Below are 22927 nucleotides of genomic sequence, written 5' to 3'. Positions count from 1 at the left end.
GATAATTCAGCATGAAAACATACATTAAACACACTGCTTATACAGTCAAATCTGAACGACTACCCTTAGTGAATAAAGAAAATATCTCTGGACATTTGATGACCGAATCTCTTAGTGCATGCATATCTTATACAACATTTTATTTGTTCACAACTGACTTAAATACACACTATTACAAATGAATTGCAAAAAAATAATAAATGATTGAAAATTCGAAAACTTAATCTCGATAATGAATTGATGAACCTTTCTATGATTGTTGCTACTATCAGTCGAATACTTTGATGAACCTTTCTATGGTTGTTGTTAATACGAATACTTTGATGAACCTTTCTATGGTTGTTGCTTGAATATTTTGACAGCGTGATAATTTATCATGCTGTCCATTATGGTCTTGTTGCTGTATAACACAAAGTATACTTGAACGGGTTTAGTAGATTTATTTACAGAAAAGGACGATGTTGACGAAGGCGACTAGACGATTCTTATGATGATGTTGGAATGAACGAACTTGATGATGATCACAATGATTATCATTTTTATTATCGACGTTGCTACTTAAGAAATATAATATTGTTGTTTTTATAATTACTAATTGTTTTATTCTATCATTTTGATGTTATCGTACTGTAAACGCAAAAGTAAAAAATGTGGTGATGATGATTATGATGATGGTGGTGGTTATGATAATGCATTTTACTGTACATGTACGTTGTGCAATACTTAACAATACTATATTGACCTCCCGAAACAGGAAATTTAAATTAATGCATTGTTATAAGATTGTTTCACATATTGTTCAGTAAACAGCAGTACAATCTTTTTTTTTCTTTCTTTTTAGCAGAAATTGGGTAAAGAAAAACTCACATGTCGGCAAAAGAAATGTATGCTGGTATTGGGTAAAGTAGTTAGAATAAGTTATTTGGTAGCAACACCTGAAGGTAAGTAGTCAGGTAAAAGCTAAATGTTATTAAACCGTTGTCTTTGGTCCCTTTTGTTCTACCATTTACATTGGTTTGTGACCAAACTGTTGGTGTTAACGATTGTGGCTGTTGTAAAAGTGGACAGATAAAATTTAATGTTATTGAAATGTTATTGAAATTTTGTTGTTTGTCCATTAAAGTCGTCCTGTTTTGTTCTACCATAAATGGGACAGACTATACATTGGTTTATGTCGGTAATATCTATGTTAACGCTTTTTATTAAACTGTTTGCTGTGGCTTTGTAAAATCGAATTTTCTCTTCGGAGGTGAAATTGATCAAACCGAATTGAACGGCATATGTCATACAAATTTTGCTTTCGAACTGCGACCCTGACTGAGTTTTCTGTGCTTGACGCCCTGTGCATGCATGTATTATGTAGGAAAATAATTCCGTCAATGGCTTAGTGGCGCAGGAATTGCAGTAACATTGATTCTTGAGTATTGTATCAGCTTAATATCTTACTGCCACAATCTAGTTAATAATTTTTTTCAACAGGGATGTGCGTTTGTCACTTTATCTTAATAACGAAATCATTCATCAATAACTAATTACTGTATAGTATTTCTGTTCTTTAGATATTTGATTGCGCGACGTAAAACCCAACAAAATAAATAAGTTTGATATTTGTTTTACCTTCATTTAGATGCTTGTGTATGCAGCTTTTACATCCTCTTGTCATGGGTGATGCGCTGTTGACATATGCTATTATACCGGAGTCAAGATAAAAGCACTGTCGATTCAAACAGTACACTGGCATGAGAGCTCTGTCGAACCAACTGGCAGATGGCATGAAAAACATTGTCAAATCTAGTGGCAGAATGGCATGACCTCGGTAGAGTTGTTTCGCCTTAGACTGGTGAATACAAGCGGAAACTTTGTTAGAAGGGTATGCAAAAACTATTAAGTAAAACTACGAGTTGATCTATTGAAATATATTCCATTGCTTGAATAATAGCTTGATTGTAATGTGACCTATCATGTGTCGGTGCGACGTTAAATCCAAAAAACAAAAATGATTGTAATGTACGTGATGTGTCAATTATCTCGGGTTAGATTCAAGAAAGCTTTAGGGAAAAAGTGGTTAAAGGTGGTTTGTTATCGACTTATTAGGTTAAATCAAGAGAAATAATGGTCAAATACAGCTGAATATAGTTAAAATTGTCATCTGTGAAAGTACATAGGCTGAAAAAATAAAATATATTAAAGAAAATGTTTGCATGTGGCTATTTAATAATTAGGTATGATATTTGGTTTATGGGCAAATTTTATTTCATAAAATATTAGGTGGCTCTCAACACACTTTAAGCATTTCGGTATGACATATTGTATACAGAATCATCAGAATACTTTAGGCAAACAGGTATAAAACCATCATCATTATGTTGAGAATTCGTTGATCATCTAGCCTCGGATTTTCGGTAGCTGGACTTGCCTAGCACAATGCATAATCCTTGCATTGTCTTGGGCTTGTGTGCTTATCATATTAAGAGCTTCAACATCATAGTGTCTATTTTGTTTCTATGCATTTTGCTAGACATCTATCATTTCATGCTTCATTTTATGATACTTCTATCTCATAAAATATGTTAAGATAGCTCATCAATTTTCTGTAATGATATTAGTATAATAATAATAAAAGTCACGGCCTTATCCCATATAGACAGAATTTGTTATCTATTGTCAATAAGTAGAAGCGACAGGCCACTCTTACTGACATATGGCTTAAATCTAGGTATCTTCTCTTTAGGTTATAACAACATGCTTTTCAGAGTGCTGGCGAGTCTGTCGCTTCATATGTTCATTCTTGTAAATGTATATACATGTGCGTGCACATAGACCGGGCACTTGAACACATTTATGAAATTGGATGCAATAATAAAATCACATGTAAGCAAGATGCAGCCACAAACAAACACAAAAAAAGGAACGCAATGTATGTTTATTAACAAATAATAAATGTATTATCGTTATATCAGATTTATAAACTTGAATGGAAACCAGACAAATATACTTAAAAGTGCAAAATTAAACTAAAACAGAATTGTGCAAAATGTATGATAGGTTTTCTTCCTAAACTTCGTCCCAATTTTGGAAAAGATTAAATACTTAAGAAAAATATATGTATTGTACTAATACTTGTTTCGTATTAAAAATGATTTACAATTGAAGCATTTGACAGTGCTTGATACGCTTCATATGATTGCTCATTATGCTTGAGAGGGAGACAGCAGACCAAATAGATATATCATTAGAACAAGTCTTAGAACTTAAAAAAGAATGTCTTTCGTTTCTTTTCGGTCTCCTTAAAACTCAAAAATACATCGCCTTTAAATTAAAAAATTCAAAGTTTCTAGAGGAACGTATTCTTAGGTCACCAAGGTGGTTGTTTTTTCTTTTTATTTGTAAGGAGCATATCGTCACCTTAGCGCAAAAAGTGAATAAGTCCTTCTTTAAGTCAATGTAGTTATCCACTTTTTGCACTGAGGTGACGATATTGAGGATTGAATACAATACTGTTGTAATATCTAATAGAGAAGGACTTACAACCGTATTGCATTCAACCCTCGATATAGAAGTTCATGAAATATTCAATACTTAATTTGCAGGTTCATAGGACATAGTTATGTGTATAAGTATGCCGAGAGACTGATAATACGTAGTTCATATCTAGCTTTTACTGAGTTAAAATGAATACTTTAAGCATTTTGCTCAAACTTGGTTTGCTCGTTCTGAGTCATAACAAAATTGCATTGGCAGTTGTAGGATCTAACAAATATCAGAGATATGTTGAAAATGGGAAATTGCCATTTTCTTTTGCTATGTTGTTAGATAAAAGCTTGTCAGAGTGTGCAGCGGATTGCAGCCAGAAGACGGGGAAATGTATGGCCGTAAACTACAATCCTGTAATTGAGCAATGTGAACTGATTGAGCATCATCAATCAGTTGTCGGCGACCTCGTGACAGTTCATGATGGCTGGAATGTATATTACATTGACAATCCAGGTTAGTCTCATCTGATAAATGCATCTTAATGTAAGAAGATCACTAGTTTCTTGTGGTTTTATATATATATATATATATATAAAATAACTGATTGCAAGATAAATGTAACAGCTACTCTTTAGTATATGTAGTATGTTAATACAAAAGTCAGCTTAATCCAGCTCAAATAAAACATAGAAGTGAAATTTGCATTCTTATTATTGTTGTGCAAGTTAAAATATCAATATTTCGAGTGAGGTAAAAATCATATAAGTGTACTCAAACTTATATGGCTTTATTGATACTTGTCTTACGACGATAACTTTAATTATAAAATATCCATTTAATATTTTTTCTTTGTCCACTTTTTAATCCTTCACAACACGGTGATTTTAGCCGATTTTCACACTTTTATATAATGTGATAATACATATGTATAGAATCTGATGTTGCATTTACATTTCCTAATAAAAATAGGATACCCTAATTATAACGAATCTTGTGGCGGCTGTAAAAAGTCTCCCCTCATCTGAACTCCGTGCTATTTTAATTTCTGGTCCTTTGTCCTTTTGGATCATAGAGTCCATTCAATTTTACCATAATAGAATTCCGCTTAAGCTTAAGCTGGGGTGGGAGGATGCGTGAGGGGTTGGACACATTTAATTGCCACTCATGAACAGACTTACCGAGAGCTATTTATTGTTTGTTCCAAAGGACCTTATTGCAGATATCATCAATAAATTAAATGTATCAAATATTAGTTACTGTAGTAGGTACATACTAGTTACAAATTCAATTAATGTCCTGTGGTGTATTCAGGAATTAGTCTTTTTTCATAAGTAAAATGTCGTAGTGTAACTGATTAAGTGACTTACTGCAGTAAAACATATATATGTATTTCATTTAGTTCCGTTAGTGGGTTCGAGCCGTATTAACTTGATACTTGTTTTATAATCAATGAATAGACATAAAGAAATTGGAAGGCTCATTTAATCTCACTAAAGCTTAACATTCTTCTATAGGCTACATAACGCCACATATTGTTTGATGCATTTGACATTTTCGTTTTGAATGATTTTTATACAGTGATCGCACATCAAATATTGAATTGCGTGTAAAACAAAAAAAGAATATTGAAATCTGTCTCAGGAAGTGTTCTCATTTTTAAACATTTATATCATTACATTTATTATCAGGATTTCGACCAGGACGTTTTCCAATAAAGATCAACTTAATGATATATATTACCAAGTATGCAAATTTTATAACGTTTTCTGTGGCATTTTGAAAGTTGTCGTTAGACAAACAGGTCCTCTAGTTTGCTTTGTCAGTACGCTATTTCTGGAAATATTACTGAAATAATTTCAAGAGATCTTAGTAAACGCAAACAAAACATTTTAGTCAGCTTGACTTTCTCTGATGACAGCAGTGACGCAACGGTCACTGCTCGTCCTTTAACGTCCGAAATATTGCCGAGTTCCTTCTCAGTGTTACACGCCAATACGCATAAGACAATTCTGTTGCAATTTAACAAGTAACTCGAAACGGAAGACTAGACTACCTCACACACTATGATTATATCATTTTTCTAAAAAAATATTTTTGAAATTTTGAATATAGCAAACATTTAAAATTTATGACATCTTTTATTATCAGTTTAGTGGCTAGTCTAACGGAAGCCATATTTATTTCTCTTTTTTATATATGGAAAGACCTAAACTTATTTTCAAAAAGTCGCATTAAATTTTGTAGATAACCCTAAGTACCTAGGTCTAACTTTAGTCAGGACTGGTTTCTGCGTTCAAATATTTCTAATATCGTTATACTAGCATCTGAGATACTAGAATCTATACGTAAACAAGTTTTGAAAAATTACAAAATCATGCAGCTTGATCAATATGCGTTTCAGATAGGTCAGCCTAAGTAAAAACACTTTTACATAAAATTGGTTGTGTATCACTTGCAGACAAAAGAACATGCAACAATAATTGTAGTTCATTAATAGCTAGCGTCATAGAAGTCATAGAAGTATTAAATATCCACGAATCATTATACACGTACAAAATTTAAAACAGAAATTTGAAATTGATTAAGTAATATACCCACGTGCAGCAATTAATTAATAAGTAATTATACTGACGCAGAGAATGACAAACTCCAAACCTTCATAAAGAATGCAAAATGTTTTAGCAAAATTTTACTACTGCTGTTCTTCGTGTAATAAATATGTTCAAGGAAAGCGATGAGCCCATGTGATTCTGGTACATCGGTTCTGCTGCTGCTGCAGCATATTTTTTTTTCTGCTGTTTTCTCCGTCATTTTTCTGAATATTTATTTTCGATTCTTTTCTTTCAATCAAAACACTTTAAGTGTATTGTTGGCGTGTTTTCAAACCTCAGTTCAATGTTGAAAATATATTCAAGTACATTAATTCTGTCGTGATGTTTACTGGTTTAATTCCTCTCATATTTTCTCTTCTGTCTTCGAGTTTGTACAGTCATATACCAAGTATTTCTGAAATTGGTTTCGTCTATTTTCAAATTCAAATTTTATTCAGTCTTGTATTTTCATCAAGAATCATATAGCCATACTGCTAGTGATTATAGTAAGAGAAAAAGTACCTATCGGCTGTTCAGAGAAAAAAAAGCGTTTCTATCGCGTAAACGATATGTTCCCGGGTTTATGTCATGAAAAAAAAAAACGTTTAGAATATTTTACAGCAAATTACCCTAAAGAATTAAGATATGTACCATTAAAGAAGTTTATTTGAACATTACAGTTACGTTGTAAGAGCTAAGTTGTTACCTGTGCAGGTTCGTGTTTTCATACGTTTTGCTCAATGTAAATAGAAATTCAAATCAAAGTACAAAGGAAAATTTATAATTATGTGTTATTCATGAGGGCTACACTGAAGCATATTTCTTCGTCTGTTTTCTAATTTCTTTGTACAGATCCATTAAAATTTAACATGACACTTTGATGTCAGTTATATCCTTTTTATTACGGATAAATACTTTTCTGTCGGCCAGTGTAACGTTGTAAACTGACCCCCATAGAATAATTACCCCCGGTCATTATTTTATGTAAAATAATGACCCATTTTCTATAAAATACTGACCTCCCTTATAAAATAATGACCCCCTGATTTTATCTATAAAATATTGACCCCCGCCTAACCTATTACTAAAATATTCTATATCAATTAAAGTCACTGTCGTGTTTCTGTTACTTATATTTGTTGTTGTTGTTGTTTCTGCTGCTGCTGCGTCTACAGCTGACACAACAGCAGTATATCTTCGAGGCCCCGCTAAGAAATAAACGTACATCTATTGAAAAATGAAATTTAAAAGAGTTTTCATTTGAATTATCATTATTGTACTTAAGGAGAAGTATTATAATAAAAGAAGATATACCTAAGTCGTTTTAAGGTTACTATAGAAATAGAGAACAGATATTTAGGCTAGAGGATAATTCATTAGTCATCTGAAATTATTCTGGTCATGTTTTCTTGATAGAAATTGAGATCATCCTTTAGAAATAAAACATTAACGAAAATAGAAACATTTGGAAATATATCTTACATGCTGGTTAGTCATCGATTTTGGGCCTTTATATAGACTATTTTACGGGGAAGATTTGTTTCTTTGCCTCTCCAGATATGACATTTGATAAACACTACCCGAAGAGGACCAGACTAGAAAGATTCACATCATGTGCTATCAGCGATCTGACGCTAATCACATTTTTACTGGTCACTCATTCTAATTGTTTTTCCTCCCAAGCAAGTTGTGTGTATTTGATTTGTTTATGTCGTTACAAACATTATCAGCTAGAATATTTGTTGATAAATACTAACCACTTTTCTGAGCCTCGGTGGCGCAATGGTAGCGCGCTTGCTTATTAAAGCGGATAGGTCTCACCAAAGGAATATTGTTTCGCCGTATCAAACCTTTGCCAATAGAAACAGATGACCTAATGGAAGGGGGATACATAAAGGAATCATTTTGCAACTTTGAACCCCTGCAACTTTCAAGGTACACGGTAGAACGTACTTAGAACATAGATCACGAAACGCCTGCTTTAAAGGTGCATGACTTTTTGTTTAGAACAGGTTTTAGATCTAAATATTTTTGTTACCTATTTAAAAGTTTCATGCTTCAAGTATTTCAACAGGCTTAAGTTTTATTTTTACAAGATTCGGTGAGTACCTTTAACAGCCTCGTATCTTTGTGACATCGCATTATATACAAGGTATAACGTATAATTATGTTATGTTTATAATTATTTATTTTCCTTCTGTACAATGTAGTGTAAGCATTCTGGAACTTATAGTAATGGTGATTTTGTTCGAAATTTTAGAGGAAACTTCTTTTTGTTATTGCATCCTACAAGTTGCACTAATTTTGCAATAGCATGGGCTCGCGGGCGGGCTCATTACGAAAAAATTCTATTGACGGTAAAATGGTTCATTTTCTGGAGTGCTATATTGTAAAAAATGCAAATTATACGTGGAAAGGACAATGCTTTATGCCACCCCTGAAAGTGATGTCAAATACCCTTGACATTCATTATGTCACCTACTGTAGGCTTACTTATTTTAGCGGTGTACTAATAACAGCGCTTTTAGCGCTATCGCACGTGCGCTAATTCATGTCCGCGCATTAATTTGTCCAAGCATTTTCATGTACATTTTCATTTGATGATGTTTTCTTCGAACTTTTGCAAATAAATACTCTTGAGTTTGCACTAGTTACACTGCTTGCTAATATTTTAAGGTTCGTATGATATTCCTGTTTATTGTTCATATTATTATTTTAAATATATGATCATACAAAATAAAATATTTAAGCTTGTAGTTTGTGTTCTTTCTCATTTGATCAAGTTGTTATCAATTTCCGTATCACCTTCGGGAATGTCCGTTGTTGCAGTCGCTTGTTTACGGAAAGGTGTGAACGTTTGTATTAAGACACAATGCATGTAGGACAAAGGGGATTCAATGATTAAAATGTGTGACAATCTCGTTTTATTTCAGCAATTATAACTAGTATACAGAATATAAAACACGCAGATTTTTATAATTAAATACAAGAAGATATTTACGGTAGAACACTTAAGTAAATAATTTCAAATAAATCGTACTTTCTTTAGCCCGCTAACAGTGGAAAAAGTTGATTTCATAATCAGTATGACGTATAATTACAGCAGAAACACATTACATAAAAATTGCCGACGGTTAAGTTTATTTCCGAATATTTTCGTGAATTTCCGTAAATCTCCGAGAGCCTCATCTTGGACAGCGCTAAAATTAGAAATTAGCGATCTCGCGAGAGCGCTAATTCACGTCCACGCATAAATTAGATATTTCACCAAAAATTGCGTTTGCGCTAAATTTTTGCCGCGCTAATAAATGTACGCCTACAGTATATGTCACTCATATATACCTCCAAAAATAGGCGAAATGGGTATGGGGTAGCTCAGTGGTTTTATTACCTGTGACGCTCCTCGTCGTTAGAAATTATTCACATTTCAGTATATTGTTGAAGAGACACCCTTCTTTGGATTTTGGGTATTTTTGTCACTTTTCAGGCGTTTTTAATTAGAAAAAGACAACAATTATATCAATATAAGGCATAAAATATGCAAATCGGTTTTTGGGAAGTCCCATGTTTTATGACCTTTGACGCCCATGACAATAAGATGTTGTTCGAATTTCAGTGAAATATTGAAATAAAGTCATTCCCGTGGAGGTTTGGGTGATTTTTGTCACTTTTCATCACGTCTTGAGTAATAATTATACCCCTTTATGACAGTCAAAGCAATTGCACAATATGTTAACTAAGTTTCTGTTACGATACCCGTCACGACTTAAAAGAAAAATGTAACAAAGTGCCATAACTCGCGAACAGGTGGAGCAAATTCAATTTTTGTTTTTCCTGCACAACTAGGCATCAGTAGTAGTAACCCCTGAAAGTTTGAATCAATTCCGTCGTATAATGAATAAGGAGTTGCGGTCACAAAAATGTTGCACGGACGCACGCACGGACGGTTGCAATTACCATATTCTCCTCCGATGCCTATCGGCGGGGGATAATTATGTTGTAAGTGTACCTTAGATGGGTTAGAGTTAGGGTTTGGATTAGGGGGTCGTTATTTTATAGGGGGTCACAGTTCTATGTGAGGGTCATTTTTCTACGTGTGGGGGAGTCATAATATTATGACCCCCCCCCACCCGGTCATAATATTATGACCGAAAGTCACTATTCTATATAAAATAATGACCGGGGGTCATAATAATATGACCGGGAGGTCATTATTCTATGGGGGTCAGTTTACAACGTTACACCGGCAGTGTCTGTTTTTTTTTTTCATTATTATAATTAAGGAGCTATTAAATGAAACATATCTGTAGTTTTAGTCTGATTTCGATTATATATAAAAATACGTTTATAGAAAGGAGCAATAAGATGTTTTTAATAAATAAATAACACAGATTTGTAAACACTTATTACCTATCGTGCTGCCTAGTAAAAGACAATTAATATTCAAAAAAAAAGATGATCGCGAGAACCTCTTGACTGAACAGTGAAATTTAATTATGAGTTAAAAGAATGACGGCTTTATTCTCTTTATTAACATGGATAACGATATTGATGAGTAAATCATGCTATGATATACACTGATAACAGAAATATATATTTTCAGCATTGTCGCCATGTGTTCCCAGTTTCACTTACGTGACATACGTAGCCAGCGAATCAAAAAATGTTATTACATCTCCCAATTACCCAAGTAACTACAACACGTAAGTTTATTATGCATATTCTTTTTTCTAAAATGACCATGAGATTAAAAGCATAAATATCAACAACATGTTTGTTTGTTTTGTGTGTGATTTTACGTGCGGTGGTCAATGGAAGTTGGACAAGGGCTTTTCTGAGGTTCTGATATATCTGACCGGCAGCAAAATACAGTAAATTAAATAACGAAGACAAGGTGTTGACTGTTTTTTTTTCACGAAATACGTATAGACATTATGAGTTAGACAATAATGGTTTTTATGACCCCTACTAGGAGAGAAAACTCAACAAATAGTTGTTGTTAAATGGTCATAGGATGACCTTGTTTATTTGTAAAACATGTCAGAGATAATCATTTAAGAGTAATAATTGTAATACGAATGTATAAACGTTGTACCGGAAATCATTTTTACTATAAGACAGTGTATGAAATTAAGGAACGGTAACGAAATGTGAGGGGTTCGTTAGAAATGACTAAAAAACAAAATCATACGCACAATTTATTTGGACTCAACACTCTTTAACTCAGCACCTGTATCTGCTGAATTATGATAGATCTGAATGAAGCTTGGAACAAAGTTTCGTGATAATTTTATTTCAATAAAAACATAAACGACAATATTTGAATCAGATATAAACCTTTGTAGCCGCAATAGTTACAATAAGATCACATGTAAAACTCTCAGCAAATCGAGATCACTGCAGCATCCTGAAACTGAAAGTAAATAATTTGAATAAACGCTTACCTTTATACAATCATGATATATTCACATTGCGTTGTACATAATAAATAATAATAATAATAATAATACTAATAATAACTACAACAATATTGGAAATGACAATATTCAGCCTTATTGTATCAAAGTGTCATGACCGCACCATTCTGCTGTTCGCTTTCAAAACCGTTAGCGAACAACATGAATCCTGACAAGCATGCTGGTCGCAAACGCACTATGTCGGTTTCCTCAAGGTGCGGCTCATTTATAAACGTTATACAAACAATTTTAGTAAGTAATTAGAAGAGACAGTGGCTTTTAAGCAGTAATAGACTGTAAAGAATTAGAAATTTAGTAAAATCATTTACGAGATCTCGTAAAACAATTTTAGAACTCTTCTCTTTCTACAGTTTTGTATATGTACTAACTTTTGGCTCAGCTGCCGTCATTTACTTTCTAAAGTGTACACGTTGTAAGGAAATAACATAATCACTGACAATGGAATGATTAAATATTAATAACCATTTCTTCAAATGAGACAGACAAAAATGTGCCCATTGTCTCCAAAACAAATCGTACAACTGGATAATTAGGATAACGTACACACGCTAAAAGAAACGAAGAAAATACTGACAGAAACATGAAAATATATATATATATGATCGTAGTGTTAACAATCCATAAATCAATTTCCAGGCAAAGATATATACAATCGTGAAATAATATTTCCATAGCGTAAAGATACTGATTTTTACTTACAAACTTCTGAATGATTAGTTTGTTTTTTTCCTAATTTGATTAAGACAATAATTAATAGGAAGAAGGTCGAGTATCTAAAACATTTTGCATTTCGAGATTATTTTTATAACAGCCTGTGTGATGTTACTGTTTAAAGATATGATTGAGATCTTTATTCAAACTATAGTGCATTTTATTCGACCTGGCGGGGCGGAGTTAATCTCTGACTTATGCAAATAATTGTAATCTCATTAAACGAGCAAAACAGGTTGAGCAACATAATTGTTTAATTTCGTAACTAAGGACTAAAATTTAACGCTCATTGGTTACAGTGTAAGGCAAATGACCACTGAATAAGAAATCAGTTTGATATTTAAACAAATTTACAGTTATATGCATAGCAAACTGCAGTTTTCATTCCCCGTCACCAAATCTTTCACCGATTAATTTATATTTACCAAAAGACAGGTACAGAAGATCAACATGAACAGTAATTCGTGATTTTCAAGGCATTCAACACAGTATGGCGTTTCGGTGTATTGTTAGAATTGCGTAGATATATCATACAAGCATTGCCGTGAGTCTAACTCATTTAACTGCAAGTTAAAACTAGGAAGAACTCTTACATATAAAATGATAAGTATTAAGATGTGGTTCATCTATCTTGTGTTCAATGTATGTAATGTAAACTTTTATGTCGCTGTCCTAATTATGAAAAAGATTTAGTGCCAGACACGTGTTGTTTACTGAAGAAACTTAGAATATTAAAATACTGAGTTAATGAGGTATTGCCATTTTGAGTAACTGAATTAAGACTAAGTATTTTTCCTTTTGAACTTCTTTCCGTCTGTCAAGGTCCAAAATGTTAATGGGCTACATTAGTTGACTTATAAAAGTGGATACATTTACCAGCACATCCATTTACTTTATTCAACATGTGGGGACCTGAACGTTTACGACATTAATGTTTGTTCTACCCTAACCTATTGAGCTATATCAGATTTCAGACTGTTTCAAGAGTACATACCTAAATTTTACATGTACAGTATGTCCAAGTGGTAGGGACTAGAACCTTCCAGATATGTTCAAAATGTGAAATATTCTAAGTTCGAAAACTACCCGGTCAACTAATATGACCTCACCTTAAAATCAAGAGCCACTCAGGAACTAGACATTGATCATACTTATTACAGGTATGTCTCTTTTCTCATGCCAAACTAGTAGATAAATAAAATCCCCCAGATATCAGCATGGTTAACATAGTGATATATTTCAAGAGCAAAAATTGTCCGATATTTTAATATGACCATCTAGGGCTACCCAAAATCAATACAAGTTCAGAAAATGTGGTAAGTTAAACTTAGTAATAAAACATTCGAGTCAGTATTTCAAGTCAGTATTGGAAGTTAGTCTGACATTAATTGAACGTGGCTTTCCCTAGTGAATATCCATCCTTCTTTTCTTCCTCCCCCAACACCCATGTGTCTACTTTATCTCCATTTTTATATCTTTCATATAATCTAAATCTATATGCTGACAGATATTTGTAGCTATATCATCCCAGTACAGTTCCTATTTGTGGTGCGCCTCCTTTACGATGTCAGACCCTGGCTTGGTTTGCTGTTTCTATGCCTCCTGGACATCTACCCCTATCTCTCGATGAGTTTAGTAATTTGAAAATTTAAGTTACGTATCTCGAAATTTCGAGTTAATGTATAGCATACACCTGGCACCAATTAAGTTGCTTCAATAATGGAGTTTCGAAGAGTAATTAAATACGATGTCAATTCATGCAGTGCCTCCTGTTTTAATACTAGGAAGACAGAGTCATTCTCAATGACGTTTCCTCCTTAAACGTTGTATTTTGCTCTTCGTTTTTCAGCGGTGATGATATCTACTGGCTAATCATAAAGCCATCTAAGACTTCAAGACTTGTAGTGAATGTTCATGACATGGTACTGGAGGATCAGGGTCATTGTTACGACAGCCTCTCGTTTTATAATGGTAAGACATGTCCAACGACTCATAGTCCAATGATCTTCTGGAATTTGATTGTGATATATTGCTTGTGTACATCATACTAATAATAGGGTGCGAAGGATGTAAAATTTAAAAATTACAAACGAAGAAAATAAAAAATAGTATATATTATATTTCATTTCTACCATAACAATAACGGTTATTACTGCCTGAGATATTAATTTAATAAACCCTGATTAATAACTCATTCGCAAGTGCAACGCATCACTCATTAATTTTCCTTTATTATGTTTGTAAAACATATCTATACTAAGTAGATGGTCGACGGTAACAAATTATGATACGGAATATTTGCAAAATAGCTGGAAAAAAGTGACATTATATAACCGGATTATACAAACACTTTACATTTTTTATTAAAATGATTTTACATTGCAACAAATGACGTTTGACATTACAGGTCTACGTACGCTTTACCATAAGCCTCCCACTTTCTCACCCACCAAACACCCACCCCACCCCCATCCCTTGTAAAAAATACAATTAAGTAAAACTTTCTTATCTATTCAGTTGATTATGCTTAACGAAAATTCTCATTACTTAAACGTTATACAGTAATTATTTCAGTGCAAATGGGGTACACTTCTACAATATAACCTTTGTTAATGCAGTATACAACAATTTCTTGAATAATACTAGTGTCATGACATCCTTATAATTCCAAAAGGCGCGTGGAGGATGGCAGGGACGATTCTTCTACCCCCGTGATGACAAAATTACATTGGCTTTATTTATGTGGGTGAAATATTTCCACAGGGGTGTTCCAAGGATTTTATGATTTATACAGTTTCATTCAGCAATGTATTCACTGCGATCTGTTGATTTATTTATAAGTTTAGTTTATACAGTTTACTTTGTATTCACTGCGATATGTTGATTTATTTATAAGTTTAGTTTATACAGTTTACTTTGTATTCACTGCGATATGTTGATTTATTTATAAGTTTAGTTTATACAGTTTACTTTGTATTCACTGCGATATGTTGATTTATTTATAAGGATTAGTTTCAGTTGTTGCATAGAGCAGTGACATTTAATGCAGCAGTAGAATATCCTGTAATTTCGTACATAGCATGCGCTCGTTATACTTTCATCAAAGTTCTTGTTGCGCATATAAACTAACAAATATCATAATGCTTCTAGTGGTGTTAACTTGTCTCAGTGTACCTTAGCAAAATTAAACTTCATCAAACCTTTATCATCTGTATTTAAGGAATTATTATTAAGTGCCATAAAAAATATACATTTTATGTTGAAGCCTCTTGTGAACAAATGGGAACAAGGCATCTACGTGTCAAAATCTCTAAGAAATATCTTGTTCTTCACAGTTTGGTGTGAAATTGTTTATACACGAGGACCGTTGTAAAGACCCAAACTTGCTCTGATGACATGGAATTCAGAGGATTTCCTGACGATTTAGAACAGAGACAAATTAATGGTAACAATCAACAACAAACTGTGATACAAAATCATAAACAGTTAACTGCTCGTTTTGCAACCAAGATAGCAAAACATATTTATATAGTGGTATTAATTAATGCCTTATTTTCAAGAAAAGTTGTACATTGCTGAAATCATTGGTGGAGTCGTTTCGGAAAACGATGCATTGAGAATGGAAACACACTATATTCCGGAGGGAAACATGTAGTCTATAGATTGTAAACTGGGTGAAGCTCGGTGAACATCGTATTTCAATGTTAATGCTATTTCAAAGCAAATTGAAATGTAAACCATCTAAGTCACCTGTAAAAACAGCGTAACACAACCATGCATCATTTATTTCTTTAATTTTCTAATATTTCTAAACATTTGTAGAAAAATTTGCAAGTAATCAAATAAATTACACAGTTACTTTTACAGTTTACGTTATGATGTAAACTGTATGCTTGACCAGTCATTTGACTGGTAAATTCTGAACCTGTTTCGATATTGGTACAATGCGAACATCGGCTACCATTACATCTCTGTGAGAGATAAAGTTTATCACTTTGCTTATTGAACTCTGAACTTATCAAATAGTCTTGTAAATTTTTCGGACGTCTATAGGCAACAACAGGTTTACAGTTCTCATAAACGGATTTAGTTGTAAAGCTTTTTGATAGGTTCAAAATACTCCAGTATTTATTAATAGTGTTACCAATACGTGGAAGCGCTGGATCATACACAATAGTAAAAGGAATTACACTATTTTTGTCCCAAACTTGAGTCTGTAAAGCTTCTTGCTGAGATATATTGACTACTTTCTGGAAGGCACGGTCTAACACATCATGTGGGTAACCTCTGTCAACGAAGAATTCACGAAGCTGTGATAATGAATGTTTGAACTTACCAGTCAAATGACTGGTCAAGCATACAGTTTACATCATAACGTAAACTGTAAAAGTAACTGTGTAATTTATTTGATTACTTGCAAAAAATGTGACAAACAGTATGTGGGACAAACTAAGCAACCTGTATCAAAACGCATGAACAGTCACCGATTTGATATTAATAGTTTTACTGACCCTACTTTTTCCTCAATGGTTGCATCACATTTCAATTTACGAGATCATTGCTTAAAGGACTTTTCTTTTATGCCTATTGATGTTGTAAGAAATGACATTGATCGTCTCTGCAAAGAAACAGTGTGGATACATAAACTGAAAACGCTCTATCCAGATGGTTTAAATTCTAAAGTTTTATTTGATATTAATTGACCAATTAACTAATTGTATTGATCTACATATATAGATATGTAATGCCGAGTATATCGTTGTTTTTTCCTATTTCTGTTTTTTATATACATAAGTATAGGAAATTTTGTATAAACACTATCCGACAATTTACTCGGTATGTTTGTTAAATCCGTTTAAAGGAACGTTATTTTTAATTTATTTAACATTGTAAATAATGTAGATCTAAACTTTGCATACATTTTACCGCCTTTTTACGCGACGTTGTTTAACGACGTCACGTCCGTTGTTTTTATTGTTATTCTTCCCTGAGGAAGGCTTAACGCCGAAACGTTGGAAGTTAGTAATTATCTATGAACAAACGCTACACGTGTTGTTGTTGATTTTTCTTATTTGTTAAACATTTGTAGCAAGCTTTGAGACCTATATTTGATAAACAGCAGAAACGTTTCGCTTTCCGTCATTAACTCACCTTGTGAAATTTTGACCGTTTTAACGCTTTAGGTTGAAAAATTTGGTAAAAAGTTCAATTGGTTACTACTCAGATTTTGCGTCCTAATAGGAGGCTAAGTGTTTGACAATTGATATATTATGCATATTTGTCATAATATATATAACGATTACATAATAGGAATGTATACAGTGACAAAAGGTAATGGATAAGAACAAAAATAGTATAGGAGAAGCCACATCCAAAGACTGTAACCACCTCTTATCAAAACATTACAACAGTGTATTCAAAAATATGCATGAGGGACAATCACGCAGAAATAAAAAGACACAACATTCAGACAAAACAAACATTATGGAACACAGTGCGACATCACCTTGAAGGTCAGTGGCAAACACCGCGTTGGGGACTTAAAACCTTTTAAATGAGAACCAAAACTCGCTCATAAATCAAATTATGTTCCAAAATTAAATTGCAAAAGGCAATGACAAACTCCGCTCTCCAGCAATGTTTGTATGAATGCGTACGTTGTTGAAGATAGACAATGAGGTCAAAACGCAGTCGGGAACCGTCTCGGAAATGGTCAGTGGGCAAAAACATCACGGGTAGCTTTAGCCGCTTAGTGATGCAATAGACCCCTGTCTTGAACCATGTGCGAAAGTTATGTAAATAGATATTCCAATAGGCTAATTTATCCCTTTCGCAAAAAGGTATGTGAAATGTGAGCTACACATTCTAATACATGTACTCAATGTCTTAGCAGACGGCAGAGATAAAAGAGAACCCTGTTAAGAGACCAGTTAAGATGAACCAAATAACAAAACCTCGTCAGTTCGTTTTCAGGAATATTGTTTAGCGGTTTCCGGCACTTACAGATGACATTTCAGAACTAGAATATTAAGAAAATGCAAATGGGTTTTTTTTATATATATTATAACCATCTTTCATTACAAAGGTATTTTCATGATCAAATCTTCATTAATGCGGCAAACGTATTTATCAATTATTCGTATTAATTCATACTGTATTTTTTTAACAAAAAATTAAATATCCCGTCATCCTGTCACTAATCTTGTATAGAGGATCCGAATGTTCATTTTCACCAGAAACATTCCGTGAATGCATTATTATTGAACTGATAGAAATAATTGCTTAACAGTGACTCTGGCATTAATTGTTTTGCTTTCATTAGTAGTTTTTCATGATTCAAATTCGAGGTCAAAACAAGTTTATTGAATAGATCATATCAATAGAAAAGCTTATTCATCTAGAAGCCTCTATGCAACATAATGTTCATCAGGAGAGATACCATAGAAATACAAGTTACAGATTTGCACTTATCTAGCAATAATAAACTTTACATTTTACATGTTTTGTATGGAAAGAGGAAAGCGGATTTTTAGGTATAATATCTAGGTGGCTGTTTCGATGAGACTGCACGTGCGATCTGACGTCATTCAAAATAATTAACAAAATGGCGTCGTACGAAAATATCTTTCAAAATTGGACACGAACATTTCAAAAAGCACATTAAGTTATAATTTTAATTTTTCTCAGAGTAGATATCAAAATTGAATCGACACGCATATATGTTATATTTTCCTGAATTTTAGGATATTTTAAGTAAATACGATTGGTAGGTCATTTTCGCTGTTATATTTAGATGTTGAAAATAATCGATATCGTGATATCTATTTTGATTTTGTGATACTTATCAAAAGCACACCTTTTATTTTAATGCAATCTGCTGTCAAAATGTAAATTAAGAATGGAATGTTATTTATGTCCGCTTAGAAGGGTATAAAACATATTTGGACTTATTAATCTAGTTAAGTTAAGGTCAAGGTTACATTTAGGGAAGGATTTTCATAAAATCTATCATCAATATATTCAAATCAAAATTATACAAAGAATCTCTGTATATATTATATTTCTGGTCTACTTTAAGTGAACTAGCATTAGAAAACTCACTACAATTGGTATAATGGTTAGGTATTATGCCTTATTTCGTATCCTTTCGGCGTCTGTCTATCTGTCTGTCTGGCAAAAAATTCGATCCAGTTTTAAGTTTAAGCCACGCTTTAATTAAGATTCTGTAAAATCCCAGGGGAAAAACGCCCCTCTGCATTTAAATAGATAGCCCGCCCGCTTAATTCGATCCAGTTTTAAGTTTAAGCCGCGCTTTAATTAAGATTATGTAACCTCCCAGGGGAAAAATGCCCCTCTGCATTTAAATAGATAGCCCGCCCGCTTAGCTCAGTGGTAAGAGCGTTGGTCTACGGATCGCGGGGTCGGGAGTTCGATCCTCGGGCGGGGCGTATGTTCTCCGTGACTATTTGATAAACGACATTGTGTCTGAAATCATTAGTTCTCCACCTCTGATTCATGTGGGGAAGTTGGCAGTTACTTGAGGAGAACAAGTTTGTACTGGTACAGAATCCAGGAACACTGGTTAGGTTAACTGCCCGCCGTTACATGACTGAAATACTGTTGAAAAACGGCGTTAAACCCAAAACAAACAAACAAACAAGCATTTAAATAGATAGACAATGTAACGCAATACTATCTCGCATACACTAAAGGGGAAGTGAAAACTAGCCAAACACACGAAAAGACTAATCAGCGATCGTATTTAGTCACTTCTGTTACGCACAATATGTTGACAGTTTTACACTTTACCTGTCTGACAAATATGCATTATAAACACAAACTGGTTAGGTTAACTACCCGCCATTACATGACTGGAATACTGTTGAAAAACGGCGTTAAACCCAAAACAAACAAACAAACAAGCATTTAAATAGATAGACAATGTAACGCAATACTATCTCGCATACACTAAAAGGGAAGTGAAAGCTAGCGAAACACACGAAAAGACTAATCAGCGATCGTATTTAGTCACTTCTGTTACGCACAATATGTTGACAGTTTTACACTACAAATATGCATTATAAACACAAACTGTAATTCGTTTGTTTCCAGATATCCTCGAAATAAGTTGATTTATATCAAAATATATCATGCAGTGTCTTCGTATGCTATGTATGTTTTATGCAATCAAGCTCAAAAAGACTGTACATAACAACAATTAAACTACTTATGCTAATAATGTGAAAAAAAATGCTTTTTATGTTATTTGTTGCTTTTTATGTACTAAAGTAGATATTTGTATTACTTTGTTTTCAGGCACATGCACAAGTGACGTGCTCATCACGAAAATGTGTGGAACAGGAATTCCGAGTTTCGAAGACGTTATCAGTCTCTATGTACTGGTGCATTTTTATTCAGACTGTTGTACCACTGATACAGGATTTTCGTTGGAGTATTTCATTGCTTAATTTCAAAGAAAAGGCTAAGCAGAGTATTTAACATTGGAAAACAAACATTCACACGGGACCACTAAGAACTTTTGAGTAAATACCATGTAGAGAGAATAAGACAAAAATAATTTAAAGCCTCAATGACTTCAATTAATTCTATCGTTATTTATTACCTCCGTTTATGGCTATAACAATTCATGTGCAATATTAAAAGTAGTGCTTTTCTAACCATGAAATTATGCGGAACATCCCTTTTAATATCTGTTTAATCTACTTTTAAGATAAACATTTAAAGCACTGTGGACTTATCTGAAAGGTAAAATACAATTTTCGTGGTATAGGAATTGAATAATAAAACATGGAAAAGATAACTAGGTGACCGGATAGCTCAGTCGGTAGAGCATCGGACCGGTATTCCGAGGCCTTGGGTTCGAGTCCCGGTCTGGATGCACATTTACCTATTTTGTTTTATGTTGCTATAGCTTATGACTGCCTTTCTTTGCTTACAGGACACCCTGCATTCCTACAATAATGGAATTGCTTATATAAAGAGTAAAAAGAACACAACCTTTATCTTATTTTGTGACAACCTCAGATTTATTTGCTAGTGAAATATCTTCTGTCTCAGCCAGATATGCTTCCTGAAACAGGGCCATTTATTTAACAGAAATAATAATGACAAATGATAAAGCCAGAAATTTCCTCCGAGGTCAGGATTAATTCAATGACGATTTTCTGTATAATTTAAATTGAATTAATAAAGCTTAACCTACAGCTTAAACATGCTTTAAAGCACAATTTTAAGTAGTACGGATGGATGGGGGGGGGGGGGGGGGGGGGGGATTCACGTTTTCAAATCAAATTAATGCTAACATTTTATGCTTGATGAGACAGCATGATTATATTCCATTGCACAAGACTGAGTCGCTCTTTGGTCGTTTATCTTACAGTCTTTTTCTGTACTACATGTAGTTTTAACTTTACCTTTACAAGTAACTGGTAATTTCTGCACGTGAATCAGAGGTGGGTGGTTGACGAATGACTTTAAACGTTACTTGATGGATCGTGACCATGCCACAGAGAACTTAGGTATCTGGCTACAACCTTTTAATAAATAGTAATTAGCTTATTATTTTATTTCATCGAAATAATACTGCACCTTTTGACAAAAAAACAAAAAAACTTAACATAAAAACTGATTTTAGTCTATAGCTATTGTCAAAGATCATAATGTTGATAAATGCTGAGATTTACAGTTCTACTTCTTATAACTTGAATGCCTTTTACAAAGGTATTTCCCAGGATTTAATACATAAGTCAACATTCATATTCACGTCACTAATGTTAAGTAGAATATGTTTACAGTCATGCTTAAATAAGCTATTTTTATGTCCATTGGTGTGTAATTAGTGTAAAATGTTTTAGATAAATTTTCCGCTAATAGTTGAGTTTACTTTTGTTGTTTTCAGTTTCTTGACGATCCGTGTAAAGCCTAGGTAAAACAATTATACCTTTATGTTATGTAGCAGGAAAAAAGTATTTAAAAATTCATAAATCAATAAAGAGAGAGACCGAATACCATTGATGTTAGATTGGTAGAGTGACAGGTTAAGCATAACGCAGCAGTATAGCTGTTGTTGTAATTCCTGTTAATGACGTACTTACGCAACATTCACTATAGATCTCTACAAAACAACCATATTCCGTGACGAGATTATTGATATTATCATTGTGACTGCAATATGAAACATATCCCGCTTCCCTTAACCTGATCTTTAGAACTTTAGAACTTGCACTAAATATAGCCTCTCAATACAAAATATTTGAAATGAAAAATCTCTGCGGCTAGGTATGTCAAAACTTTTATAGATATACTATTTACACATTTCGTAAGGTGCTTAGTTATGATAAGTTTCCAATTGATTTTTTTTTTTTGTAGAATTAAATAACGTTTTTCCAAAAGAGGTTATGAACAATTTATGAGCAATTGAATGGGCATCCCATCCCCGCCTCATCTCCAAAGTCTTTCATATACACTTAATTGTTAAATGTCTGTTTGACTTGAGACATCCAGTTGAGTTAGGAATTGTCAAGTATTATAAATTTACTTATGGGCAGTATGATGCATTGGTAATTATATATGACTGACAGGTTTAATTCAACGAGTCATGCAAAATAAATGCACTTTTTTTATAAAAACAACCACAAGAAAAAAAACAATATA

The 22927-nt window shown here is 33.3% G+C and overlaps 1 protein-coding gene across 1 annotated transcript; it reads left to right on the top strand.

The window, feature by feature from the left end:
• The first annotated feature begins 3661 nt into the window (after positions 1 to 3661).
• On the top strand, positions 3662 to 21319 carry LOC123556419 (deleted in malignant brain tumors 1 protein-like). Its single transcript, XM_045347086.2, has 4 exons — positions 3662 to 3987; positions 10669 to 10768; positions 14103 to 14224; positions 20570 to 21319. Exons 1-4 carry the CDS (start codon positions 3672 to 3674, stop codon positions 20719 to 20721), a joined length of 690 nt encoding a protein of 229 aa, XP_045203021.2. The 5' UTR covers positions 3662 to 3671; the 3' UTR covers positions 20722 to 21319.
• The last annotated feature ends 1608 nt before the right edge of the window (positions 21320 to 22927 follow it).

The sequence above is a fragment of the Mercenaria mercenaria genome, chromosome 5 (genome assembly GCF_021730395.1).
Source record: "Mercenaria mercenaria strain notata chromosome 5, MADL_Memer_1, whole genome shotgun sequence".
NCBI lineage: Eukaryota > Metazoa > Mollusca > Bivalvia > Venerida > Veneridae > Mercenaria > Mercenaria mercenaria.
Note: the sequence above shows the minus strand (reverse complement) of the source record. Positions and strands in the feature narration are given on the sequence as shown.